The 25,363-nt window shown below is 53.0% G+C and overlaps 11 protein-coding genes across 12 annotated transcripts; 5 read left to right on the top strand and 6 right to left on the bottom strand.

Moving 5' to 3' along the window:
• Positions 1-397: 397 nt before the first annotated feature.
• Positions 398-2,142, bottom strand: PV05_11268 (uncharacterized protein). Its single transcript, XM_013454731.1, has one exon. The coding sequence runs from the start codon at positions 1,921-1,923 to the stop codon at positions 667-669; it is 1,257 nt and encodes a 418-aa protein (XP_013310185.1). The 5' UTR covers positions 1,924-2,142; the 3' UTR covers positions 398-666.
• A 154-nt stretch (positions 2,143-2,296) lies between these two features.
• PV05_11267 lies at positions 2,297-5,021 on the bottom strand. Of its 2 annotated transcripts, XM_013454730.1 has the most exons (4): positions 4,783-5,021; positions 4,617-4,724; positions 3,565-4,561; positions 2,297-3,517 (listed from the first exon to the last, which is right to left on the bottom strand). In XM_013454730.1, exons 1-4 carry the CDS (start codon positions 4,939-4,941, stop codon positions 2,424-2,426), a joined length of 2,358 nt encoding a protein of 785 aa, XP_013310184.1. In that variant the 5' UTR covers positions 4,942-5,021; the 3' UTR covers positions 2,297-2,423. The 2 variants fall into 2 exon arrangements, with proteins under 2 accessions (XP_013310184.1, XP_013310183.1); XM_013454729.1 differs by lacking the exon at positions 4,783-5,021 and having other exon boundaries at positions 4,617-4,778.
• Positions 5,022-5,922: 901 nt separating this feature from the next.
• On the top strand, positions 5,923-6,871 carry PV05_11266 (uncharacterized protein). The gene is made up of 3 exons (XM_013454728.1): positions 5,923-6,143; positions 6,191-6,300; positions 6,363-6,871. The coding sequence occupies exons 1-3, from the start codon at positions 6,129-6,131 to the stop codon at positions 6,448-6,450; spliced, it is 213 nt and encodes a 70-aa protein (XP_013310182.1). The 5' UTR covers positions 5,923-6,128; the 3' UTR covers positions 6,451-6,871.
• On the bottom strand, positions 6,507-7,617 carry PV05_11265 (uncharacterized protein). Its single transcript, XM_013454727.1, has one exon. It carries the CDS (start codon positions 7,461-7,463, stop codon positions 6,861-6,863), a length of 603 nt encoding a protein of 200 aa, XP_013310181.1. The 5' UTR covers positions 7,464-7,617; the 3' UTR covers positions 6,507-6,860.
• A 127-nt stretch (positions 7,618-7,744) lies between these two features.
• PV05_11264 (uncharacterized protein) lies at positions 7,745-9,315 on the bottom strand. The gene is made up of 3 exons (XM_013454726.1): positions 8,650-9,315; positions 8,273-8,603; positions 7,745-8,215 (listed from the first exon to the last, which is right to left on the bottom strand). The coding sequence occupies exons 1-3, from the start codon at positions 8,748-8,750 to the stop codon at positions 7,934-7,936; spliced, it is 714 nt and encodes a 237-aa protein (XP_013310180.1). The 5' UTR covers positions 8,751-9,315; the 3' UTR covers positions 7,745-7,933.
• A 302-nt stretch (positions 9,316-9,617) lies between these two features.
• PV05_11263 (uncharacterized protein) lies at positions 9,618-11,995 on the top strand. The gene has a single exon (XM_013454725.1). It carries the CDS (start codon positions 9,761-9,763, stop codon positions 11,240-11,242), a length of 1,482 nt encoding a protein of 493 aa, XP_013310179.1. The 5' UTR covers positions 9,618-9,760; the 3' UTR covers positions 11,243-11,995.
• PV05_11262 (uncharacterized protein) lies at positions 10,535-12,446 on the bottom strand. Its single transcript, XM_013454724.1, has 2 exons — positions 12,005-12,446; positions 10,535-11,955 (listed from the first exon to the last, which is right to left on the bottom strand). The coding sequence occupies exons 1-2, from the start codon at positions 12,246-12,248 to the stop codon at positions 11,294-11,296; spliced, it is 906 nt and encodes a 301-aa protein (XP_013310178.1). The 5' UTR covers positions 12,249-12,446; the 3' UTR covers positions 10,535-11,293.
• A 365-nt stretch (positions 12,447-12,811) lies between these two features.
• Positions 12,812-14,389, top strand: PV05_11261 (uncharacterized protein; the record flags this gene model as incomplete). The annotated part of the gene is made up of 1 exon (XM_013454723.1): positions 12,812-14,389. One exon carries the CDS (start codon positions 12,812-12,814, stop codon positions 14,387-14,389), a length of 1,578 nt encoding a protein of 525 aa, XP_013310177.1.
• Positions 14,390-15,402: 1,013 nt separating this feature from the next.
• On the top strand, positions 15,403-17,355 carry PV05_11260 (uncharacterized protein; the record flags this gene model as incomplete). The annotated part of the gene is made up of 4 exons (XM_013454722.1): positions 15,403-15,910; positions 15,975-16,100; positions 16,170-16,428; positions 16,527-17,355. The coding sequence occupies 4 exons, from the start codon at positions 15,403-15,405 to the stop codon at positions 17,353-17,355; spliced, it is 1,722 nt and encodes a 573-aa protein (XP_013310176.1).
• Positions 17,356-18,396: 1,041 nt separating this feature from the next.
• On the top strand, positions 18,397-20,396 carry PV05_11259 (uncharacterized protein; the record flags this gene model as incomplete). The annotated part of the gene is made up of 4 exons (XM_013454721.1): positions 18,397-18,827; positions 18,881-19,457; positions 19,521-19,599; positions 19,654-20,396. The coding sequence occupies exons 1-4, from the start codon at positions 18,778-18,780 to the stop codon at positions 20,394-20,396; spliced, it is 1,449 nt and encodes a 482-aa protein (XP_013310175.1). The 5' UTR covers positions 18,397-18,777.
• Positions 20,397-21,969: 1,573 nt separating this feature from the next.
• On the bottom strand, positions 21,970-23,929 carry PV05_11258 (uncharacterized protein; the record flags this gene model as incomplete). Its single annotated transcript, XM_013454720.1, has 4 exons — positions 21,970-23,269; positions 23,325-23,449; positions 23,513-23,740; positions 23,798-23,929. The coding sequence occupies 4 exons, from the start codon at positions 23,927-23,929 to the stop codon at positions 21,970-21,972; spliced, it is 1,785 nt and encodes a 594-aa protein (XP_013310174.1).
• Between the last annotated feature and the right edge of the window lie 1,434 nt (positions 23,930-25,363).

Here is a 25,363-nt window from a genome sequence, read left to right as displayed (position 1 = left end):
ATGCGGGCAATGGAGACCGCAAGACCGCCACCCAAAAATGCTAGTACTGTTGCTGTACTGTGGTAGGTCGTAGGGTCCAAAAAGATCGAGGCTTGTGCCTTGCATGAATTCCGATTCCCCACAATGTCGGCAAAGAGAAACTTCTAACGTTAAGTTCTTGGCCTTTGCCGCCCATCGAGAGCCTCGTGTCGGCACCATCAGGCACATTCAATCTTTCAGACTTTGTTGAAGAGCTTTAGTAGTGAGACCCTTCCAGAGCCGCGCTGATCCTTCTCGCTGTATACTACGCTTCCAGTCTACAGGCAAGCCATTTCTAAGGAGAACAACATCCTCTACCTGAGAGCGGTGTGAACTGTATGGCGGCTAATGCACTCGACACTACCCGCCCGCAATCTCAACACCATTTGAAATAACCACAAATTACATCCGTCCTTTCGTGCGTACCAAACATGACTCATATACCTGTTGAGGAGTCCCAGGGACATAGCACGTCCTCTCGGGATGGGGACTCGCAAGAACCTGAACTCCCAAAGCCAAAGGGAGAACCTTCAGCGCTTCATGGTCAACAGGCAACGCGAACATTATAACTACCTGGGTATCTAAGACACCCAAGGTAAGGTAAGAATATCGAGATATAGTCCTCCTACCATGCTCACTTTGGCCTCATCAATCCTCCATATCCCGCAGTGTCTGGACATGTGCGAGCTTCGGTTTGACCACACCTATTGTCTGTCCATCTCCAGCCTCCTCCTCCCTTTTCTCTCCAGAATCAATCCTCACCTCCTCGACCTCCCCAACTCCATCCCCTATCCTGCTCTCTCTTCTCCTCTTCTGCCTCAACTCCCACCACTCCAGTCCCTTATTCACGCACGCGGCAATCACCACAAGACAAGCACTCACAACCGGTCCCCACTGCCCAATCGCAACGTCCGCCTCATTCACCGGAAATCCACCACTCAACAGGGTCACCTCGTTCAGCACGATGTTCGTCACCATCAACGGCAAACACAAGACATCAATCGCAAAACTCAACATCAACCACGGCAACAGCAAACTCGCCCAGAGCAACTTGATCCAACTCCATCTCACCCGTCTCACGTAGCCCAACAGCACAAAGTATCCACCATACCAACTCTCCATGCTCGCCTTGTACACCACCTTGGTCATCTCCTCCTGTCTGTACCCATTCCCGTCCCGTAGCAGATAAGCCATCACATACCTCTGACACATGATGCTAGGCGTATGCTCCAAACTGTCCAGACTAATCGCCGCATATGCTGCGAACTGAATCGGTCCGACCAGCACCAGCGCCAGGTGCGTGTACTTGTTATCCAGCATGCGATGCGGCACAGCCTGGATCTCGCTCCGCTGGCGCAGCGGCCTGCTCAGCCCAAAACACTTGTAAGTGCAGTTGAATCCGGAACTAATAAGCTCAACGGGCCACACCAACAATTTACCGTCTGTCGAGTAACACGCCGGCTCAGGCGGACTCAGCACCGCATCGAACAACAGAGCCCGTCCGAAAATGAGTCCCATTCCGACCAGGATGCCCCACAGGATCATGACGACTTTTGCGCGTGAGTTTCGTAGCGTAGTCGACCAGTGCATCATGCCAATATATCCCAATGCGCCGGTCGACAAGATCGCCCATGACACCATGATGTCCAGATCAAACACGCCGACGCGGCTGCGCACGAGGGTCATCATATGGATGGCAGCGGTGCCTGCGTAGGTGAGTGCGCTCACCAGCGCGCCAATGATCAGCCATTCTCTACTGCGCCCGAAGATGGCGGCCACCAGCGTCACGTAGAACAGGAGCCGTGGCATGAGGCCGTAGGTGCCAGAGATCGGATAGACGCAGTTGATATGCGTGACGGCGCCGTAATTGGGTGCCCATGTTGTTGCATTCGTTGATTCCGACATATTGGAAAGCCTGGCCTGAAGCAGAGCTCTTCAAAGAAGGTCCAGGTTGATGAGTTGAGGCTTTCGATTGGGTTGTGCATCAAGCAACGTCCTTGAATTCAGTCACATTACGAGCGAAAAGGCAGCGCAAAACACCCATCGCTTAGAGGTTGGTAATTGTCCCGTGCAGCGTGAGCGCAATAATCCAAGGCTTTGCATGGGAATTGAAGAGAGAAAGAGAAGGAGGTAATTATCGATCGAATGATCTCCGCCTCTGCTTTCTTGGGTTGCAATTACTGTAGTTAGTTCCCTGCCTGACAAGCTCGCTGGGTGCCTAACACAGTAGAGGCGGGAGAATACGAGACCACCACAAGGAAACTCCAGTCATGAGATCCACACGTGCAAAGTGCTTGGCCAGCTCGAGTTGCTGAAAATAGATGCTCCAACAAATGTTAGCATCACTTGGTATCATTTTTAACAGGGTTCAGCTCCCAGAGGGGTATCTTGCCCGTTAACCCCAGTCAACCAAGGACTATATCCTTCCATTCGGGCCCTGGATCGAGAGCTCTGTCCAGTCCCTCGACCATTATACGCCCCAGGCCTTCCCGATAATATATGCCGGCTCTCTTTGAAACCAACAGGACAATATAAACACCGTAGTTTCGCCCAGCCAAAACATCTTCAACATCATCAGGCAAAGTGCCTTCCCAAAAAGCAAGTTCATCGTCAGTAAATCGACTGACTTTGGACATGACCAGGAACTCGAAAGGTCGCCCAGCTCGGCTCATCCATATCATGTCGAGATCGATCGTGCCGCACCATAAACCATGTTTATCTGCAATACCCACTCGAATAAGACCTGGATCGGCTGGCGCTGGTCGGACAGTTGACAGCGCACTTGGCCCAGTGAGCCTCTTTCTCAACGGCGAAATCACCGATTTGTGAATAAGTGCTGGAGATGTAAGTCTGAAATGCGCAGTAATTGTGCGGAAGTGCAATAGTGGGAATGTCTTGCTCATATTATGGCGAGACATTGGCCCAGCAGCGCCTGGTCGTTCGATAGGGGGCTGTATCAGCTCGCATCCTTGTTGGGGAAACGAATGGATGCCATCAGCCTGATCAGCATGCCATTCTATCCATGAAAGTGCAGGCTCGGTATACTTCCACTGGATCTCTCCCATCCAGCCTGACCAAGACCAGCTTGGGAATCCTGGACGGCGAAGCAGCCGCTTGTTGGATTCCCAAATCAGAGACGAGTTCATCATCGTCTCCAAAGAACCGTAATATATGTTGGCGCCTATCCGTTTCTCGAGAACAAGTTGAACTCCTTCAAAGGCATTCAAGATATCCGCAGGATTTGTGAGTTCTCGTCGCGTGTACAATTCCACCGCCGAGGTGAATTGGACAAAGGGCTTCATTCGGAATATTCGGGTGGGCATGTCGATCGAGTCTAACGACCATCCATTGTTCTTGGGCATCTCGATGTCCTCGCAAAAAGTCGTCCGTCGACATTGATAGTAGATTCGTCCATTCACGAATAAGAGACATCGCCGAGATAACATGCGTTCCTGGAAGGTCCAGGCTCGTGAATCCCACTGTGAGGTTGAGATGTAGTCTGAGATTGTCAGCACAGAGCCCTTGATCTCGAGGATAAAATCATACCTTCAGCAAGGTGAGACACCATTAACCGTAAGCCCGGCCTAACCTCCTCGATGTCCTGGTGGAATGTCCTCGATTCTTTTCTCACGCCGGGTAAACCTGCATTGGCGTCCTTACCAGAGCCAGCCACGACAGTAACGGTAGCACGAGCATAGACCCAGTCATCGTGGTACTGGAAGCCATCATCATGCACTAAAGCTAGACTGTCCGTCCACAAATACCTCTCCCCGAGCATCTTGGTCAGTTTGATGGTGTCTTTGATTGTTCGCGGAAGCTTTTCTCTCTCCAATGCTCCTGGCTGTGATAATTTAGGGAGATTTTTGGATGTTGTAAAGAGTTGAATAAAATTCTTGCCCCATAGGTAACTCAGCGCAACGTATCTCGCGGACTGAGGCACCGCAGCGATGCACATGTTATCCACGTCGATTGCCCGAAAGACATTTTTGGGTTGTCCCAGCAAATCGGGGTGTACCAGCGACTCTTCACACTCTTCTCCATGCGTGGTTTCACAGACGTGAAGCCATTCACGCAGGACTTCCGGGTCGAGGAGATCGGGCGATGTGATTTGGCGTCCAAAGAACTCGCGACTTGGGGCATCATCGGCCAGGAGGACAATGTACCCGTCTTTAAAGGCTTGAGGGTCGCTGTAAATCAGCAATCGGCGGGTTTTGGGTCTGAAAATATGCTCTCCGGGTCTGTCCGGGTCCGGTCCTATATCTTCTTGCCCGTCCACCACCCATCGTGCATAACATACAGGATCGTCATCTGCGTGTAGACTAGGGGTTCGTTGGTCGGAGGGTCGATCTGCTATTGCTAGAACAAGTCGACAGAAAGGGCAATGGGTTCGTCTTCGTATTTGAGAGAGTCGGCCTAGGTAGCGGAATTTGTGTTGTCTTTCATATTCGTTGTCGCCAGGCTGTACGCAAAAGGATTCGATTTTGAGATCAAGGCGCAGGCATGTATCGCAAAGGTAGGAATCTTCAGGGGGTGTTCGAAAGTCCTGAAGAGACAGTTAGCGGCCAGATCACTCGTAGACCACAAAGGCGTGTTCATACTCCTGTTCTGACCCAAGGACCTAGTCGTCCCAGATTCCTGAACTTTTTAGTAAGGCTTATGATGGTGGCATTGGTGCTGGACCCGTCCACAGGATCTGGAGTCGACATCTGCATGCATTTCGTTGTCAGTCAGGAGCCCAAGTGTGGAGGTGCTGATGTTCCTTACGGAAGGGACATGAGTGGAAAGAGATGTAATTGTCGAGGCTAAGATGTTGGGTTGCGTGGATTGTGTACAGGCAGGTGTCAGTGTCAATGCGGAGGATGCTAGTGATGGAGAAGAGTGGCCCGCAGCGGAAGGCACGAGCCTAGACGAAGGAGACGTCATTCACTACGAGGTAAGTATTTAGTTAACGAGGCCTCAATGAGTTCTTGTGTTTACTGTTTACAGATGGTATCAGGTTCAAGTCAACAGATACAGTGCCTGTATGAATTCAATCTTGGGCTCTAAACTGTTATAAAGCGTCTCACCATTATATTTGCCTCGAGTCACTGACATTACGTGATCCACCCCTTATTTTCCCCGACACCTTCGTTGTGTGGCAAGGCACTGTCTGCCATAAGAAGAATCGCTGGAGCTGACTGTGGCTGGTGTGAAACAGAAGCGACCGGCTAGACTGGCTGTGGATCGCCTGTCACTGGCCTGAAGAGCCTCACAGCCCATTGAAGCAGGCACAGCAGGCCAGCACCGTAGGGTGTGCGGGCGTGATAGGGCTACTAGGCTAAGTCAGGCCCCCAAATGAGCCTCACTAGCCATTTTGCCTCACTAGCCATTTCCATATCCATCGCAGGGTACGATTTCTGCATGTTCAATCTCCTCAAGCTTCGATCACCGTCGTTCAAGTAAAGAGTTGTTCTTAGATCATCAGAGATGGCCAAGGGTGTCAATCTGGGCAAGAAGATTTTGTTATGTCTCCTTCCTTAAGAGATGTGTTCGTCAGTGACTTCCAGATCAGATGAGCCATCAGCCTATCTGTACCTTAGTGGGCCAGATCTGGGGTCTCATCGCGCTGCAAAGATCGACGAACTCGCCAACAGCAACAATAAGGTAACGAGTCAAAGTGTGAGATGACCGATAACGGGGTGAACAAGCACCCAAGTACTTGATAAGAGTTGGCAAGCAAGTTCGGTTCAGACCGAGAGAGAGAGGCACCATCATGCGCCCAGGTGACAGGCTCACCCAGGCTGCTCCGGGGCCATCATGGGCCATCGGCACCAAGTCAGCGCCTGTGATGGCGTCATTGCGTGGGGTGAATTCCGATCGGATTGCCATGGCATCGTGACTCGTGGCTGTACTCGTAACGTTGGAAACCACTACCTGAACCACTACTATCCTCCCTCTATCTTCACCACGCTTTATCTCCCTTCTACACCCATTGATTTTTCAGTCAGTCCAGCCTCGAAATTCTGCATTTGCATCTATCTAGACTCTTCTTCTCTGTCCGACTCAGTAACAGATTCCTACCTACCACTCCACGCAGGCGCCAACATTTCTACACCTTCACTGCATCCAAGATGCCTCTCTTCAACGTACGGACCCTACTCCTCGTGCCGTTCTGATCCACTGACTTTCGCAGGTCACCTTGAAAGAAAACGCCTCACCTGAGGAACTCAACAAGGCCAAGGACAAGGCCAAGGCTGATGGCGGCACAATCAAGCACGAGTTTACCTTGATCAAGGGTTTCACGTACGTGCAGAGTTCTGCCATACCTTCAGTCCATGCCTGTAGCTGACCCCGATGTACTACAGTGTCGACTTCCCAGACGACAAAGTCGGTGTCCTTCAAACCAACGATCACATCCACGTCGAGCAAGATGGCGAGGTCAAGACTCAATAAGCGCACGAACCATGACCTTCTAAACAACACATTGTTGATCTTCCCATAGCAACCATCACGAACCGCAATGGTTAGGCACTGGTCAAGACATAAGGATCAAGATCGAAGTTGAAGCATCACATCTGGGCGTCAGCCAGGAACATTGGCAAGTTTGGGCTGACCTGCGAACAAAAACGAGCTCTCCGTACATAGGAGCATATACAGACCAAGAACCGCTCTGCCTGGGGATCTGACTTCAGAGTTTTGCTCTCATTGACCGCAATACGAGTGGTATCTGAGGGCTTTTGCATCTGTGAAACTCTCCTAGACATCAAGCTCGACACTCAGTTCCCAATCTATGATCTTCGACCACGAAACCAATCGTCCCTTCCAACATGCGCCTAACAACTCCCATAGCATATATCATACATCTAAAAGTCTGTAGTCCTCCCATTATAACTCCACTCCCCCGACGCCCCCCATCTCAGCGGCTCATTCTTCGGCCCTCCAACCTCGCCCGTCTTAGGATTCACATCGCCTTCGAATTCCGGCCGCGCGCCCCGGGCGACGTCGGGATGTAATTCTTCGCCTCGCCCTCTCGCCTCGATCACCCGGTCATATTGTTCTTTGAACTGGGACATACTGTTACTGTGCCCGGCGTCGTCCTTTCCACCCTTGTTCGGTTGCTGTGCCTGCAGTTTTTCAACCCTTGCTTGCACCGTACCCTGCGCGTCCGCGGCCTCGGCAGGTGCAGAGTGCGGCGACTGATTTATCCGCGGCGGTGTCCTCCGGGGCGTGGAGAAAGCGCCCGTTGATGCGCGCTGCAGAGATTCAAAGATTTCTTGGTCTTCTTTTGGTAGTTTCGGTGGCGAGGGGCCCCCAAATGGGAACGGGCTGGAGGGAGGTCTCGAGTCGGATCGGAGTGCGGCAGAGGTGCTCAGGGTACGAAGACTGGATCGGGAGGATGTGAAGAGGTAGCCTCGAGGCGCGGAGGCGAGTGCTCGAACAGAGGTGGTGGTCGCAATCGGTTGCATTGTGGCGATGTCTACGAGTGATGCTGGGCTTGCAAAGCTCGGGTGGCAGGACACCTTGAGACGGATAAGGGATAGAGATCACGCCTTATAGAAACGGTAGGATCGAGTTGGTAACACGAGCGGGAGATAATAGGTTTAAGTCAATGCCACTGCGAGGGCGAGTGTCTGAAAGAGGACCAATGGAAGAAAGTTCTCGACCGCACCGGCTATTCTCCGGCAACGTCGTCAACTCCGAATTGAGGCTGCACCGCTGGAAAAGAAGCGCTCAAGGAACAGACCGTCTTCATAATAAGAAAGATGGAAGTAGAAGATTGTTCAACTAGAAGACAACGTGCAAGCAAGACCTTTATCCCTTGACCTCAGATTGGCCTCACACCAACCCGACAGAATTCAGGGATGACCATTCCGACAAGAGGCTGGCATCATGCACTGCCCAACGATCCAAATAGCACGGTTGATAGCATCATTGCTTAGTGACGTGCGTTCGGACATTGGGGGTTCCCGATATCGGCTTCCCACGCAGCGCTGTTGAACTCGGCATACACCTCACTGATCTGACCTTGAGGAGTGACGGTGAAGGTATCGATGCCCTTGACCTCATATTGGCCTGACCCGATACCTTGTGCCAGCCATCGCCAAGCAATCTTGGTGCAGCTGAAGAAGATATCGAGTGTGGCCAAAGATGGAATGGGAGGCTGCTGGCCTTGTCCGCCAATGAAGGCCGCCTTGCTGGGGAAGGTCAGGGCGCTGAGCTAGTCCAAGGATTAGCACGTTTCTCTCTTGGACAGGAGTTGAGATTCCGGTCGTACATTCTTCCCTGCTAGAAAGTTGATGGATCCACTGGTGTCTGTGAAGTTCGGGGCCAGTAGAGCATTCGCCTTTGAGCTGAAATCCGGTGCTTGAGGAGCCGTCAAGAACGAGGCAAATGTGCTGACGATAGAGCTGGCCTGGGCGGGGCTGATGCAGGTGTAAGTCGGAGCCGTGTATCCAAGACAAGAGCAAGCGCTGCTATATCTGGCATTGTTGCCACAGGCTGATGCATAATTGGGCACGGTCGGTGTTGGAACAGGATTCAAGAAGGCAGAGCAATCAGCTTGGCGAGTGGCGAGAGGTTGGCCTGCATTGCTACCCGTGACGGCCCTGAGTACTGTTAGTACGAAGAAGAGCATGCATGGTCCCACCATACCTGGCACAATTGTCCGCATTGCACGTTCCTCTGTGCTCCAAGAAAGGGTTGGCAGCAGCCACGGCCAGGAAGCTGACGAATGCGGCGAACAAGGCTTGCATGTTGACGAACACTGTGGTGAGGCTGTGGAGGACTGTGGACTGGATTGTGAATGAGTGAGAGACGACCTCTTTCGACGTGGCAGGACAAGAGAGTCGGTTATATATAGACGACCATAGCAACAGCGGGTGTGAAAAGGGGTCCGAAGCCTCATTTCCGTAGCTCTCGAATGCAAAACATCAGCTGAAAAGATCACCCAAAACAGTGTCAAGTAACAGGCAGTCGGATGGCAAAAACCGACAAAATCATGGCTCAAACCACGCCTCTGGACCATATTGACGGCTTGTGTAACGTGGCACTCATCGCAAACACTGGACGAGATCGATCCTTGCAGGAGGTCATGATGACTTTAGGCAGCTTGCAAAGTAAATGGATGGGAGGACCCTCCGTCGAGCATCAAGACGAGTCTGGCCATCGCGTACCTGGTCATCGACGGCGTGCCAGCACGGTCGACTGAGGTGTGGCTTGAGACACATCGGCAGCCGTCCGGTCGGGTTTGAAAGCAAGGAAAATAAGAGGCGGAATGTGTCAAATGATTTACCACCATCACGCTCCCTTGCGGACAGCGTTTGCAAAAGTCCGGAAGTCCAATCTTATGGTCTCAGACTCGAAATTCCGGAGCGGTGTATGCTGGATCCGCTGTGCCTAAGGCACAAGAGAGAGCAAGGGAGAGAACAAGGGCAGTGAATTTAAAATGAAGCCCCGAGAGCACATCAGAGCACATCATAGCACATGGTCAGAGAATCTAATCTTATCTCCTTACCTAAGCAGCTCCATCTTATCACTTAGGTGCTTATCGCTTATCGTGGTCGTCATTCTCCGCAAAGAAATTTTTCCGACGCAGCTCGGCCGTGAAGTGCAATGACCATGAATGACTCGTCTCCATGGTCGATGGCTTCTTCTCCACGCTTTGGTGCACCAAGAAGAGTTTTGCTGCGTTCAATCGCTAGAAAAGAGCCTTCACAGCAGGTCCGTCCTCTAGCAACATCGATATCTTATTCTATTAAGTCTCATGGCCTTCTCAATTGGGAAGCGAGCTGCCCGCTCGCAACTATCCCGATTGACAACCCCCATATACCACCCATCTGCCCGGCGTTATGCTGCCAATGCTGCTGCAGTTCCGACAACCTCTACAATACCTGCCCCAGATCAGGCACAAGTCCGACGAGAAGCCTCACTACCGAACCCTGATCCCTCCTCAGACTCTCCTACAGCAGCCTTCCTCAATCAATCAGCCCCTTTCATGGTTCCCACCTACGTCCGTCCACCACCTATGATGGTACAAGGCGAGGGATGCGTGCTGTATGACAACGAGAACAGGGAATACCTTGATTTTACAGCAGGAATAGCGGTCAACTCTCTAGGCCACGCAGACCCCGAGCTCTCCAGGATTATCGCCCACCAGGCACAACGACTCATTCACGCTTCAAACCTATATCATAACCCTTGGACACCCACCTTGTCCAAACTCCTTGTAGAAGAGACCAAGAAGCAATCTCCCGGATCGCCTCTCACACAAGTCTTTATCTCCAATTCGGGCTCTGAGGCCAATGAAGCAGCGATCAAATTCGCGAGAAAGGTTACATATGCGAAGGACCCTGACACAAAACAGAGAGATATCGTGTCTTTCCACGGGTCCTTTCATGGCCGTACATACGGCTCACTCTCGGCAACTCCAAATCAAAAGTACCAACCGCCGTTTGGCCCCATGTTACCTGGCTTCCGGTATGGTACGTACAACGACGTTGCAGGCGTAAAAGACTTGGTCAATAAGAACACAGCTGGTGTGATTGTTGAGCCCATTCAGGGTGAAGGAGGTATCAACATGGCTACTCCAGAATTTTTGCAGGCACTACGCAAGAGATGTGACGAAGTTGGAGCTGTGCTGATCTTCGACGAGATTCAGTGCGGTCTATCACGCACCGGGGATCTCTGGGCCTATACCGCCTCAGAAGTGCATCCTGACATTCTCACATCCGCCAAAGCTCTTGGTAATGGAATCCCAATCGGAGCGACTCTCGTGTCTGGCGAGACTGTTGCACCTTTCATTAAGACAGGCGATCATGGTACCACCTTCGGTGGCAACCCTTTTGCTTGTAGAGTGGCTCACCATGTCTTCGGACGCCTGGCCAAGCCGCAGCTACAAGAGGAAGTCAGGATCAAGTCAACTCTTTTCTTCAGTGCGTACGAGACGATGAAGGAAAAATTCCCTGGTGTTGTCTCAGAAGTCAGGGGCAGGGGACTGATTGTCGGTTACCAACTGAGCGACTCTGCCAAGGACAAAGCTACGGAAATCATCACGGCTGCTCGAGAGAGAGGTTTGCTCATTATCACAGCTGGTGATGGCGTTCTCCGAATTGTGCCTCCTTTAGTCATTTCCCATGAGGAGATTAACCGTGGTCTCGCAATATTGGAGGAGGCTATGACCGTGGTCTTCAACAAGCCGGAAGATGTCAAGGCTACAAAAGGTCAACAGGAGATGGCGAGCCGGTGACGATATCATGGCTCCCCAAGAGCCAGACTTTGATCTGCCCTTTCCGACACCTTATCTCTTGTCTCCTTCAGGGACTGTCATGCCGTGAGCTCCACGGTAATCTGGGCGTTGGGCGGTTTCCCATTTCCCGGCCAAGATCTTTGCCTCATCCACCATTTTGAACACTTCGACCTTGAGTGGTCGACAACAGTTGATCATCTCCTTCTCGCTGTCGCTGCCGAACCCCCACAATGACAGGTCTCCGCCAGGACATGTTGACAATGCCATCAACAGGTCCTGCTCGGCAAAGAATTCGATGTAGTCGCCCGCGTGCGCCGGGGAAGGATTCATGAAGTACCTGCCCTTGTTGTCCAACCCTGTTACCTGGAACAAGTTGATGACGTCGTGCACATCGTACTCGGTGAGACCAAAGGGCATGACAGCTCTGGTCAGGTTGGAATGGCAGTGGTAATCGTACGAGGCTTCCGGCCCGGACAATAGGGTGTTGATATACGGATCACAGCGGGTTCCGAGCAGATCGTGGACGCGGCCACCGGTCTCGTCCTGACCGTACCAGGATAGCGAGTCGGCGATGATTGTACATAGAGGACGCATGAACGGAAGGCATGACCAGAGACGATCATATGTTGTAACGTGGGAACAGTGCAATTGCTTCGTTCGAGAAGCCCAAAATCTCTCCCGTGGATTGTCCGCGTTCCAGATGTTCAAGTCCCCTGTCGACCTTAGTATCGTGCTCTGTCCATGGTGCGTCCACACACTTACCCACCTGAGGCCCTTCAGGGGTGCTTATCCTGACGATGCTCTTGGCCGGTGCCTTCCACGCGCGCCCGGAACGGATAGGTAACGTAAACGATTCAACCAGCTCCCTCGGCCCCTGCTGGATGGCCTTGTACAGTTCTTGGTCGACCGTCAATGGCGACCCTGCCGTTGGCAGATATCCTGGCTGCGGCGGCGCCAGCGGCTTCCTGGCCCGGAGACGTTCGTCGTCCGACATCCGGATTGACATGGCTTATGACCCAAGGATGCGGGACAAAGTGAGTCCTATTGATGAAATGCCCCTAATGGAATACTGTCCTGAGGTCCAGGAGCGAGATGACAAGATTGTGCATGACGCCAGGTAGGTTGCTTGTGTTTTTATGTCCACAGGAGCAATTTGAACCTCGCGGACATGTCCGACTCAAGGTAATGAAATGGTAATCCCAAGACCTGCCACAAGACGGTGGAGCAATGCCTGAACGCTATCTCGCTATCGAAAGCGACTGCCTCGTGCGTGGCATTGAGATCCATCATCTGCTCGTTCGGGTCGTGAGTCTGAGTGACTTCTGCGATATGGCGGCAATGATGGGCGCAAGCATGACGATCTTAAGGACTTGCCGGTGGATGATGGCCCCCATGACTTAGGTGACCATCATGCCCTGCTAAGCACAGCCTCAGGCGTCCCGCCAAGCTGTTGCGAACACCCCGGCTCTACGCTTCATCGTGTCAGTATATCAGTCCTTACCCAACACGATACTGCAGTCCGACCAGACATGATCCTACCCACTTCAGCCAATCCTACAAACCCCAATCATGTCCAGCCAAGGGAGACATGGTGCCAAAACTCGTACTGCATGCCTAACCTGTAAAGCCAGGAAGGTGAAGTGCTCCGAAGAGAGACCAGCGTGCAGAAGATGCATTAAAACTGGCAGGACCTGCGAAGGATATCAATTGGTGCTGGTCGACGGCACGTCAACAATTATCAATCGCACAGCCAACCTCCCAACGATCAACGGCTCCGATAGCCTACTGTCGGCTTTCAGCGCCACGGAAGACGAATGGCAAGCTTACCGTCTCTACACTCAAAGCATAGCATGCAGACTCGGTGGAGCCTTCGACACCGACTTGTGGCAGAAACTTGTCATCCAGATCTCCCAGGGGAATGCCACCGTTCGCAATGGTGTCTTCGCTCTCGGCAATCTGTTCAGGCATCGAAGTGATGAGACCAATCGCCATATTTCGACATGCTCCTGTTCTCACTGCCTTCACGCTTTGAGATCGTACAACAAGTCCATAACATCATTTTCGAAGAATGTGGCACGACTCGACGACCCTGCCTCGGTGAATGCAGCTCTGGCTTCATGTGCTGTGTTCATCTGCATCGAATACTACAGGATGAATGATCGCAATGCAATTGCCCTAATCGACAAAGGTTGTGGCATGCTGTTCGAATCACGCCATGCAACCCCTGATGTTCAGAAACGCGGCATACATCCCGCATTTATCAATTTGTTCGGCCGCCTTCGCGTTTTGTCTGCCACATTTGGCTACACGGTGGCTCGGCCACTGCTAGGGCAGGCTTCAACAGGTGGCGATATGCTCCAAAACTTGTCAGATCGCTTGGAACGAGCACGGAGTTCTCTTTACGACATCATGGCAGCTACTCAGGCTTTGAGGCTGCAGTCCTTTCAGGTGCTAGTCCCGCTCTGGCCCCTAGGCAGCCCTTCGACCTCGATCGAGGCCTTACATAACGACCGCGAGGCGATCATGTCAAGGTTGCAAATTTGGGAACAGGAATTCGCGGAGTTGCGCAAATTACTCTGGCCAAAGCCTCTAGAGTCGTCTCTTCCTGCCTTGATTCTCCATGCGCACTTTCTGAAAACAAAGATTTACACGGAAACAAGCATGGACTTATCGCAAGCTCGATACGACAAATACCTCCCGGAGTTCCAAGGTATCGCAGAAGCCGCTGAACATGGTCTTCCTCAGCTACTACCAGCGGACGAAACAGCCAATTTCTCCTTTGAGACCTGCTTCTTGCCGACCCTCTACCTCAGTGTCTTGAAATGCCGGCAACCAGCGTTACGAAGAAGGATGTTGGCGTTGATGCGCCTCTCAAGGGAGAAGGAGGGCCTCTGGCACCGAGACGAATCTATCCGAGTTGCCACAAGGGTCATAGAACTTGAGGAAGGTCGTTCCGATTTCGTCCCCGACAGCAACGATCATATTGACAGGATACCCAATGTGCCGATCCGTTTCCACGACGTCTTGTGTGGAGTCAACTATGTCAAGGACGGTAAAACAATGGTTGATGTAACTTATGTTCTGTATGATGACCATTCTGAGCATCAGTGGCAATCGATGAAAGAGACTCTGCTGGTAGATGAGTGAGAGGATGTAAAGATACTGGAGCTACGTGTCCAGTATGCCAGTTCTCAACAGCTAAGGTGCGATGTCAGTGTCTGAACCACTACCGTCTGCTGACGGAAGGCGGCCGAGATTTTACACCTGAAGGGGTAGTAGCGGCAGGCTAAGGTCTGAACTCTTGCCGACAGGGTTAGCCAGTGGGTGATCAGCTTCTACAGTACGGAGTACCTTACGCATCTGTCGGCAAGACCTGTCATCCCTTGTCCAGTTGGCTATTCGGCCGACCCTGGAACACGCGAGCCCCAGTGCCTGGATCGGCATTGCGCAGACGATGAGAATCTAAATTGCGGCGTGCTACGGAGCTATACAGATCGAAACTGAGACCCTGTACAGACGAATTGGCCATCAACACTAGTTACCAGTAACATGGGAGCCTGTGTTGAGTTGACTCGTCCCTAGGACTCGTCCAACAGTCATTGGGATACTCCGTACTACGTACCATGAAATGAATTGGGGTCCAAACAGCTGCAGCCTTGTCGCTCCATCCCCCATGCGGTCAAGTATCCGACATCCGAAGCCTGGCGGCTCACTGGCTCAAAGTATATCACTCTCTTGCACAAGCATTTGGCCTCACCACCATGCGCCGATCGGTGGGTATTCTTTCACGTTATACCATCTTGCTGGAGAAGTATCAGCCAAGTCCGATCCACGGTGGTGGTCATTGAATGCTTTTTCTCAATTCATCTCGGATTCCTTCCCCCTTGCAGGCCGCCCCAAGTTGGTAGTGTCGTCGTCGAAATTCTTTCATTTCCCTTCGGTGCCTGCATGGTGCCCACGAATGCACTGCTGAGCCACAGCTCGATGCTACCACTGCTATGTCACTGACTTGGACAGAATCACCACGTGTCCACATTTTGTTTCGGGAGGACCGATATAAAGCAGACCGCGAATTGATAAGCTTGTGTTCTTCAACTGTTTCCATCACCGCTGCCTCCACGCCGACCGCGGCCTAAACTTTCGTCTCGCTTCTGGCCACCATGGTCGTCTGCTGGCAAAGAATTGTTTTTGGCTTGTTCCTTCACTACACGCTCCTCTTGGCTCAATGTCCACCACTGGGTTCAGTCTTGCCAGCTCCGACCGGTCTGAGCCAGAGTTCGGTATTTCAAGAGCTCGCCACGCAGATCAATGCACAGTTACAGAATACTAGCTCTACCCTCAACCAGACCGCTGTCTCGATTGGAGTGCGCAGTCTCCACGACTCCGGCCCTCTTGTGAACTTCCATTACACTCCGTCCAAGTTCAACACCACTGGCGTGCACAAGGTCGACGGGAACACCGTTTACCGTATTGGCAGTACTTCCAAGCTCTTCACCGCTCTTAGTATCCTTCAGCTGGAAGGGAAGGTCAATCTATCCGATTCAGTCACGAAATACGTCCCCAAACTTGGCGATCTTTCCGGAGCCAACAAAAGCCTCACAAAGGTGGATTGGGATTCGGTCACTATCGAGGCATTGTTGAGTCACATGGGCGGAGTTCCTGCGGACCGTAATATTATGAAACCCTTGTTTGGTACTGGGACGAAAAGCTGACATGTGTATCTGATAACAAGTTTCCAACAGCGCAATTCAATATGTCCCAGGTCTTACTCAAGAAATTGGGCTACCACAGTTGCCGCAGTCTCAGCAGTCGCTTCCATGCGGCGATGCTCCTGGTGAGCCAGGATGCACCTGGGATGGTGAGTAGCCATATGGATTCGAGCTAAGTTCTTCCGACGATAGGGCTAACGTTCTTATTTCTATTCTAGTGTTCCTCAATAACATCGGCCGGAGACCTCCAGTGTATCGACCATTTACCACGCCTGTCTATTCCAACGTCGGCTACGCAGTCCTTGGTCGCGTTATCGAGAACGTTAGTGGGAAGACAAATGCAGAGTATCTTCAGCAGAATATCATCAACAAGGCCAGCATGAACCGTACTACGATAGGAAGCCCTCCCGCCAGCAGCCTTGGTTTCATCCCAGCCGAGTCGAACTGGTGGGGTAATTCTATTGGATACGAGGATCCGTAAGTTTGTGATCTCATCGCGTCTGGCGCAACGTGCAGTAGTAGTGCAACACGCAGCAGAGTTAGTATACTAGTACTGATCTACTTATGTGTTTTAGTTCCGGCGGTATCTATGCGAGCAACAACGACCTCCTTTCTTTCGGCACGGCAATCTTGTCCAACACTCTCCTCGACTCCGAACGAACGCGTACATGGATGAAACCCGTCACTTTCACATCGTCGATGGGTGTCGCCGTCGGCGCGCCGTGGGAAATCGCTCGGGGACCCAATCTCACCTCCTGGGACGGTCGAATCATCGATTTCTACACCAAGACCGGCAATCTGGGCGACTACACGGCCATCCTCGTGCTTGTGCCGGACTACGACCTGGTCCTTGCCATGAACGTGGCAGGTCCGGACGGCACTATCGGAGTCATCCAGGTCATTTTCTCGGCGCTCGTCCAAACCCTCATGCCGGTCGTCGACCAGATCGGGAAGAGCCAAGCTTCCCAGAAGTTCTCGGGCACGTTTGCTGCTGCTGCTGCTGCTGCGAAACAAAACTCGAGCCTCTCGAGCCTGGCGTTGTCGGTCGACGACAAGTTTGGTGGACTGCTCGTGTCGAATTTCTCGGCCAACGGCGTCGACGTGGCCAAGGGGTTCTCGGCACTGAACGGTTACGACCCCGCGCAGGAGCCGACTACCATCCGCTTGTACCCTACGAATTTGAAACAGGGCAACGAGTCGGCGTGGCGGGCTGTCTACACGATCGGCACGGCTGATGCGCAGCTGTTCTTCCCGCAGGGCAGTTGCCAGACTTGGACGGAGATCGATCTGACGACGTACGGGTTGGAGGCTCTGGATTACTTTGTGCTGACGGAGAATGAGAGTGGGAAGGTCGTTGCCGTGGAGCCCAAGGCGTGGAGGCTGGTGTTGGAGAGGGCGGATTGATTCGAGTTCAAGTTCAAGTTGGTGAGACGTTATTGTTCTCCGCACTAAGTACTACTAGTATACTAGTAGAAGGTCTTTATCTCCTAACGTCAGGGTCCTGACATAGCACGTCGAGGACAAGACAGACACCTTAGTACTACTACTACTACTACTACTACTACTACTACTACTACTACTACTACTACTACTACTACTACTACTACTACCACCACCACCACCACCACCACCACCACCACCGCCCGCAGTTCGTGTAAGCTTTAAAGGGCTTCTTCGCACGCCTTGTCGTCGTCTGTCATGTTAGCCGGCCGACCGATCAAGGCTTCAAGAAGAAACCCAACGCATTTACCAGCAGTTCAAGTAGGTACCAGCTGTGACTTGTTTTGTGCGAGGGCGTGGTAAGCTCCCGACTCGTGTGGGATGCACTTGGCTTCGAAACACCATTCTTGCTTTTGACATATGCAACCCAAGGCTGGGTATTGAACAAGGGACATAGTCGGCAGGCCATGCTTTGCGGAATGGCATGTGGTCAGGTAAGCGTGCAGAAAATCCCCACCCCGTGCCAGACTGTAGAGTGGCAAGGTGGGTGATGCGGAGCCAAGAGGCACAGGCGCACATGTCTCGCGCAGTGTGTGCAGAGAGCAAGGGTGAGCCTGAACTCGCCCGAACCAGGTATGAATCGTCGGCGGTGAGTGGGCAGTCATTACTTGGTGCTTGGCTCATCTCTTCTCTGACCAAGCTATGCTCACCTCACCTTCCAGCTGGCACAGCGCAGGCTATGACCCTGTAGATCTGTAGTGAAATCAAGGGCGACGGCGCGTGCACATCAGGCGCCCCGTGTTGCAGCGAGGAGAGAGAGAGTCACTGAGAGCCATCATCATTCGACGAGAAGCTTCTTGTCGGAAATATCCCGCGGCGGACGCTATGCTTCTAAGGGGCAGTAATTCGGCACTAGGCGTTTCACGGTTAGCGTGTTATTATTAAGCCATTGACCGGGGCGAGATACTTTTGTATAGCTCGTCTGAAAAGGTGCCAGTGGCCATTGTATACCTCTACGTCCCATCGGATGCTGTGCAACCGAGACCCCAGCCTCACCTGATGATGTCAATCCCACCGCGAGTATCTCCACACCGGCCCAACCGAGCAACCGAATTCGAAACTCCAAGGTCGGTGGAATGGATAGTCCTTTCTCACCCCGCATCAAAACTTGGATGATCGACGTGGCTGAACCTTTACACTTGATCGTGCTGAAGCGGGCACTCCGTCAAGATTACCGACAGAGGAGACGGATAATCGACATTCTGGGAGAAAGGTGTTGACGACGACGACCACGGCGACCACTCCGACATATAGGGAGGCAAATACCGCCCGACGAATGTTACCCCCTAGCTACTAGCTACGATTGAGATTCCAAAATGGGCTACCATGGACTCCCCAGCAAAGCTTGTTCAAGCTGCAGGACCAGGAGAATCAAGGTGGGTGAACCGTGGCATTGGTCTGTCGGCCTTCCTAATGTGTATCGTGACAGTGCGACCTTGCGCGCCCAGCCTGTGGACAGTGCGCGAGAGGCCGTCGGACCTGCTCCGGGTATCGCGAGGCGGGCCGACCTACTCTTTCGTGACCTGAGCGAAGAAGTGGCCCGCAAGGTGGCGCGCCGCCAGCCAAAACGAACTCCGCCAGAGGCTGCCGCCGCCGAGACTGCCAGGCTGACTGCCACGACGGGAGCTCCCATCGGGGGTTCTCACTCGACGAGGGCCCTCTCCCCGACTTCGTGGGCCAGGCCAATGACGCCCGAAAGTCAAGCTTTGTGTTTCTTCTTCCGCAACTACCCCGCCCTGTCGTCGTCGAGGAACTTTACGACCATGTACGACGTCATTCCAGCCGTCTATTGCTCCGCGACGCCCGGCGATAGTCCACTGTTTTGCATATTGACGGCCCTGGGCCTGGCCGGCCAGTCCCATCACACCGAGACCGCGGGCATGGAAGTCGCCGCTCGCGCTTGGTCCGACCGGGCCTTGCACAAGGTCAACCGCGACCTTCGAGATGGCCGTCGGGTCAAACTGGATGAGACGATCCTCGCGGTGCTGCTACTGGGATTATACGAGGTTGGTGGTCTGAACCTTACCCTGGCCTTTCCCCCCAACCACAGAAGCTGACACTCGTGTCAGACCAACACGTGCAACACGCCTCGATCGATGCGATCCTGGCTGACCCACATCAAAGGCGCGACGGCCTTGTTAGACCTGCGTTCGTAGTCTGTTCGTCCAGGCGCGCATACACGTCGTCACCGGCTGTTACCAGACACGGTCGTCCGGCTCTCTCGAGCATGTCGCCGCCGCCGTACGAGTCCCGCCGCCGTCGACCCGGCCGAAGACCTCAACGCGATCGTCACCGAATTTTGCAACGCTCGATCTGTCATACCTTTTCGCCCTCCCGTGACCCAGTTAGAGTCGATGACGAGAGCCGTCATCGCCCAATACACGTCCATCGGCGAAGCCTTGGCAGATTGGTATGACGCGCTTCCCGCCACATTTCACCCATCGACCGTCTACTGCGACGACATGGCCAATCCCGACATCTTATCAGACCACTATGATGTCTACCCGGACATGGGGACCACCAACCTCGCTAACAACTACCGGGCAAACACCATCCTCATCCATGAAGCTTTGTTGAGTCAGCTGGATCTCTTGCGGGTCCGATATGGCCACGACGACCAACTGGTCGACCGAGTCAGGCAATCACGCAACACGATCTTATCTGTCATCGACACAATCTGTGCCAGCGTGCCGGACCTCCTCCAGCCCAACGTTGGCGCGGCGGGTGTCGGACTCCTCTGGCCACTGTACGTGGCGGCGCAGCTCTCGCCACGCACCGTTCGGGTGCCAGATGCCACGCGCACCTGGATGATTGGACGCTTGGAGAAAATTGGAACTGAATTGGGCGTGCGCCAGGCGACGATGCTGGTGAAACTCTTGTACAAAGACGCCGATGTCTCGGAGCTGTTAAAGGATGAGGAGGAGCGGGCGATGAGCTATCAATGAGGTCCAGTCGAGGATCCCCCGGCGAACACATGGAGAGGCGATGGGGCAGTGGTGCGTACCTTGTTAGCTAGAGCATTCGCTCGTAGAATGTGTAGATCCTTGCGCCAGGGAGAGGTACGAATACATGATGGAATTCTCGTTTTCTCTACGGCCACATTCACCATGGTCCACTCGCCTTGCGGCGGCCCGTGAACTGCGAAGACCCACGGGGACCGAATGAGCGTACTTCCGGCGGTGCCGCTCTCATCTAAAATTGATGAGGTGTCTAGTATATCTGGAGTGCTGGTTTAACTGCGAGTAATATATGACGCTATGCTTTTCCATCCCACTGAGTATAGATGACTTTCAAGCACTTTCGAGGGTCAATGCTTAAGGTCGGTATTAACAGAGGTGGAAACAAGCTTTGATGGAAGGCTAACCTGGGAAAGTCGCCTGCCGTTACCTATGCGAATTTTAGTGTGTCTACTCTGTACCGCTCCGTAGATTGGATCTTAAAAGAGGAGAGATGACAGGGTCCCGAGTATCGGCATTTATGCTTCTGCCCATGATTTGACGGGTATAGACGCCGGGCCCTAGCCGGATATCCCTAAGGCTTGGTAAGTATAGGGGCCGGCGTAAATTATAGGTTAGTCTATATACAGTTGGAAGAAACCAAGTCTTCTAGGGCTTGATCACCGCAAGTGGCCTCTACCTCTCCGGAAAACAAGCACGGGGTAGCACGATGGACCTGGAAATGAGTGCGGTCTAGTGTGTAAAAAGGTGGGAACTGCGACTATATGGCATACGAAGATACAGGATATCGTCTAAGCCTCGTCATGTTAGAGGTACAATTGCCGGAAAATCGAGGCCGCCAAAGGACAGAATTCCGCCACTCAACCTTCACTTCAGGCTTAACGCTCAGTATATTTGCTTTCGGACTTACTATTCGCCGGCTTCATGTGGTGGAGTGGCTCAATCCGTCGTGAAACGGGTTACTAAAGGCCCAAGGTTGTAAGGGAATGCACAACCCGAACTCCTTACGGACGGATAATCCGCGAAGCATAATATCAAGCAAGCCACATCCGAGGCAATCTTACAGTGTGAACACATTCTTCCAAGTTCTTTCCATAGTGGCCTCTCCTACCCGCGTGTTTTCCCTTGTGTTGCCAGTCCTCTCGGCAGGAGACGCCAGCAAATGCTTGATGATCAGGCTGCCAAGGTTACCGGCACCAATGAGGAGGACACGGTTGAGCGTCATTGTTGGCGTCTCGTAGCTTGATGGGAGTAAGCGTGTGTCCAAAGCTCAGAGTGCTGTTTCAGGAGTTCCAGGGTGCTATTGATTGATATTTCGTCTGGACACACCGGTGCCTCGGGGAGAGCTGGGGTGGGGAACATGTTGCCATCAAAGACAATACGGGGTTGTCCAAGATACCTCAAGGGTTTATGAAGGACCTTACTATATGCACATTGTCCTCGTATGAACCTTGTCCAACTGCCGACTACGACTAACCCCTAACTTCGCCCCGCGTAACCTACAACTACAACCCCATGTCCTGCATTCTTGAACTACCAATCTCACGCCCGCTCGATCTACCTACTCCTTTGAACTATTCTGCTTCTGCTCAACCTCAAACATTGCATGCTGGACCGGTGTCTGGCTCTGTCCTTCATCGCCATGCATATGCACAGCAGTGTGGTTTGTCAAGTACCTTGACGGATCCCGGATGAAGCAAGCACATATCACGGCGATGATACCAAACGGAATCGTTGCCCAAAACACGCGTCGGAATGCAGCGGCGTACGCTTCACGAAACGCATTGCCGACGGCTAGTTTTAGACTCGGATTCACGTCGGGCACACCGTCGAAAGCATCCGGAATACCGAGCGCGTTGTTCACGACGGCCGGGATGAGGAGAGCTAGGTTGCTGGCATCGTAACCCTGTGAAGTGGCAGCCACGGCAATACGCTTCGGTAACTGATCCTGGACGACCGAGTTAAGGATGGTGCTGAAGATCGCGTTGCCGACGCTCCCGCCCGCGCTTCTGAAGGTGCCAATGAGCCCGGATGCCAATCCTAGATAGCGTAGAGGGATGTTGAGCCCAGCGATAACGTAGGCAATCGAGGTGGTCAACTGGAATGCTCCCATGCCGAAGAACTGCAGGGCCATCCATCCTGCTCTGTTGTAGGGGATCACGGTCGAATAACAGGCGGTAGCGATGGTCTGGACGGACAGCATGGCAATGATCTGCACCTTCAGATGACCGATGTGTCCCATCAACAACGTCGCGAATGCGCCGAAGAGCATCTCGGCGATACCACTCGGCAACGCAATGATGCCGATCTCGGTGGGATCGCTGGTGAACATATAAAGAGACCCCTGCGGCAACAGGGCCGACATGGAGTAGAAGACCATGCCGGCGACAAAGACGACGACCAACAAGACCGTGTATTCGCGCAGCCTCCGCAGCAGAGATAGAGGAAAGAAGGGTTCCTTGGCCAAGGTGAAGTCGTACAGGAAGGAAAAGACCAGGACCACAAAGCCAACAACGATGGGAGCAACCGCCGAGGCTGATCTCCAAGGATGGTCAGTAGTGCCTGCCCAGCTCATACCGACCAGAAAAACAGCGAGGCCTCCAGTGTACAGTAAGCAGCCAATATAGTCAATCTCTCGGATCTCTTGCCAGCGAGACTTTTGAAAGTCATGCTGGGGGCGTATCGGTGGATAGTAGAAGACAAAGGTGCCAACTAGACTGATCGTCCCATAGATGATGCCCATATAGTAACACCAGCGCCATCCGGCAGAGGTGTGGGAATTCAGGCCGTTCGCAATGAGGACACTGGTTGCACACCATGGGATAGTAATGCACACCTCGGTCAGTCCTATACCGAAGCCGCTGAGATCGTTCATTAGTGACATATCTCGGAAGAACGGGACCATTCAAGACCTACCGCCATTTGTTTGGCAAAAGCTCGACGATACCCGCGTAGGACACAAATACAATTCCACAACCAAAGCCCACGACGGTCGAACCAGCAGCGAGTACTAGCGTCCGTTGTGCGGTGCAGGCCACAATCTAAATCGTTGTCACAGTGATTCAGCCAAAGAATCTAGAGCGCAGTAGGAGGGACGGTCTTACACAACCCACAATACAGATGACTTCACCAACCAGGATAGTCCAACGGCGGCCAAAGATGTCACTGACCTTGCCAGCGATTGAGAAGGAGACCGAAGAAGCCGTCGACCATCCCGACACGATCCAGGCGATGTTTTGCGTATCACCTAGTTCCGTGCCCACGGGTACGAGGATCGCTGAGATGAGGAAAAACCCGCAGCCGATAGGGCAGACGTATGAAAGAGCCAGGAACTGTTTCACCGCCTCCGTCAGTAGGCCCGGGGGGATATCCAGGGAGTCATAACTTACCATGACGGCCAGGAGGGTTCTCAAGGGCGGTCGTTCTGCGGTTTCTGGGTTGTCCTCCAGGGCAGCACGGTGAGGATCCTCGAAGTCTAAGGGCACATGGTCGACGTGTTCGGCACGAGCGTGCTCAGTCATCTTGTGCAACAGACCAATTGTGATGCTGAACTCTGTGCGTTGATGCTTCCAATGCTGTCTGATTCTTGAGCCTTTTGCCGATAAGGGCGTCTTCGAAAGAGAGCATGCCTACATATTCATAGACCCCTGTAACGCCGCCTTATGTATCGATCCAGCAGCTCCTTGTATTCCACCAGCCCCTCTATATCAATCCTGATGGCCCCGCAGCTCTCCCGCAAAAATTTTGAAGGAAAGTTCCGAAGCAAAAATAATATGAGCGAAGAAACAGGAAGTCAGTGTCCGCGATATTGACCTCAGGGGCCCCGAAGGGTGCGTAGGACCCACGTTGGACATGCCAAGGTCAAACCGGATATGCTGAAGCATCCGGACGATATCCAACCACGACGGACGTCCCACTCACGGTGGCTGAACAAATACCATACCTGCTGTATTAAACGCTATAGGTATCCACATCAGACATGCTACAAGAAGCAAACAAATGTGTCTTCAGTTGCCCTTCCACGGTCGTCTATGTCCTAAAGCAGACGGCATCAACCCGCAACGCTCGGCCAAAAATATGTTGCCGACGACTCCTGTGACACACGGAGAGCTCTGTGGGGCATGTGTCAATGCTGAAATGCCCATCAACAAGTCTCACAAGCTTTTGTATCCCGTAGCAGCAAGCAAGGACGGACCCCCCTACCATAGTGTCGAACTACGAAGCCGTGCAGCGTCAGCTTCACCAGAGCTGAACACCCATCAAAGCGTCGCTGACTCATTGCATCACAATGTAATCGGCCAAGTTGGTCAGCCCTTCGATGTTTTCGAAGCAATGAGCGGCTGGCCGGAGGGCAGTCTCATAAGGTTGTCCGGTCGCAAAGTAAGGGGCGTGACTGCTGCAAGGCAAATGAATGGCAGCTGGTCTGACTGAGCCAGCCCGTCACTAAGTCGTCATGGGATGATGAAATGTATGACTCGCTGGCGCGCCATCTGAGGCGCGAGTCGTGGGAGGGAGGACGTTGGGAATAACATGGGGAAAGCCCACATCGGAGATATCTGTGGGTTTCTGCACACCCCGCCTGGTTCAGTTTCTCCACGCGGCTCAATACGAAGCTCGCGAGCTTCGAACTGGGTTTCGATCTCATACCCCATGGGAGAAGATACGCGAACTGTCAAATGGCGAATAGAAAGAGTCCTGCCTCGGAACGTCCAGGACTCGGCTGTTGTTTGGAGCTCCGGAGGTAGGGTTTGGTGTCGGGTCGGAGGCAATTAGCTGTACAGCGACTCGTGCAACCGTAGCTGCCTCCGGAGCTCTCGTCCTTTGTGGCGAAGTCCTATGTTCGAACAATGCCTAGGACGATCCACGGCGTTCACGGACCTTATCATACGAAGCAGGACTACTTAGGAGAATACCAAGGTACTTCGTCTCCCAGCTGTACTGATATCATTGCCTCT

The sequence above is a fragment of the Exophiala xenobiotica genome (genome assembly GCF_000835505.1).
Source record: "Exophiala xenobiotica strain CBS 118157 unplaced genomic scaffold supercont1.7, whole genome shotgun sequence".
NCBI lineage: Eukaryota > Fungi > Ascomycota > Eurotiomycetes > Chaetothyriales > Herpotrichiellaceae > Exophiala > Exophiala xenobiotica.
The sequence above is the reverse complement of the archived record's forward strand: the minus strand, read 5'-3'. Positions and strand labels throughout refer to the sequence as shown.

Coding starts and splice junctions, on each gene's coding strand:
- PV05_11268 (XM_013454731.1), bottom strand. CDS start 1,923: ATGTCGGAATCAACGAATGCAACAACATGGGCACCCAATTACGGCGCC.
- PV05_11267 (XM_013454730.1), bottom strand. CDS start 4,941: ATGACGTCTCCTTCGTCTAGGCTCGTGCCTTCCGCTGCGGGCCACTCT. Junction 4,562..4,616: donor GTCCTTGGGTCAGAACAGGA/GTATGAACACGC, acceptor CTGTCTCTTCAG/GACTTTCGAACACCCCCTGA. Junction 3,518..3,564: donor GGTGTCTCACCTTGCTGAAG/GTATGATTTTAT, acceptor TGACAATCTCAG/ACTACATCTCAACCTCACAG.
- PV05_11266 (XM_013454728.1), top strand. Junction 6,301..6,362: donor ACCTTGATCAAGGGTTTCAC/GTACGTGCAGAG, acceptor GATGTACTACAG/TGTCGACTTCCCAGACGACA.
- PV05_11265 (XM_013454727.1), bottom strand. CDS start 7,463: ATGCAACCGATTGCGACCACCACCTCTGTTCGAGCACTCGCCTCCGCG.
- PV05_11264 (XM_013454726.1), bottom strand. CDS start 8,750: ATGCAAGCCTTGTTCGCCGCATTCGTCAGCTTCCTGGCCGTGGCTGCT. Junction 8,604..8,649: donor AATGCGGACAATTGTGCCAG/GTATGGTGGGAC, acceptor AACAGTACTCAG/GGCCGTCACGGGTAGCAATG. Junction 8,216..8,272: donor ACTTTCTAGCAGGGAAGAAT/GTACGACCGGAA, acceptor TCCTTGGACTAG/CTCAGCGCCCTGACCTTCCC.
- PV05_11263 (XM_013454725.1), top strand. CDS start 9,761: ATGGCCTTCTCAATTGGGAAGCGAGCTGCCCGCTCGCAACTATCCCGA.
- PV05_11262 (XM_013454724.1), bottom strand. CDS start 12,248: ATGTCAATCCGGATGTCGGACGACGAACGTCTCCGGGCCAGGAAGCCG. Junction 11,956..12,004: donor CCCTGAAGGGCCTCAGGTGG/GTAAGTGTGTGG, acceptor TAAGGTCGACAG/GGGACTTGAACATCTGGAAC.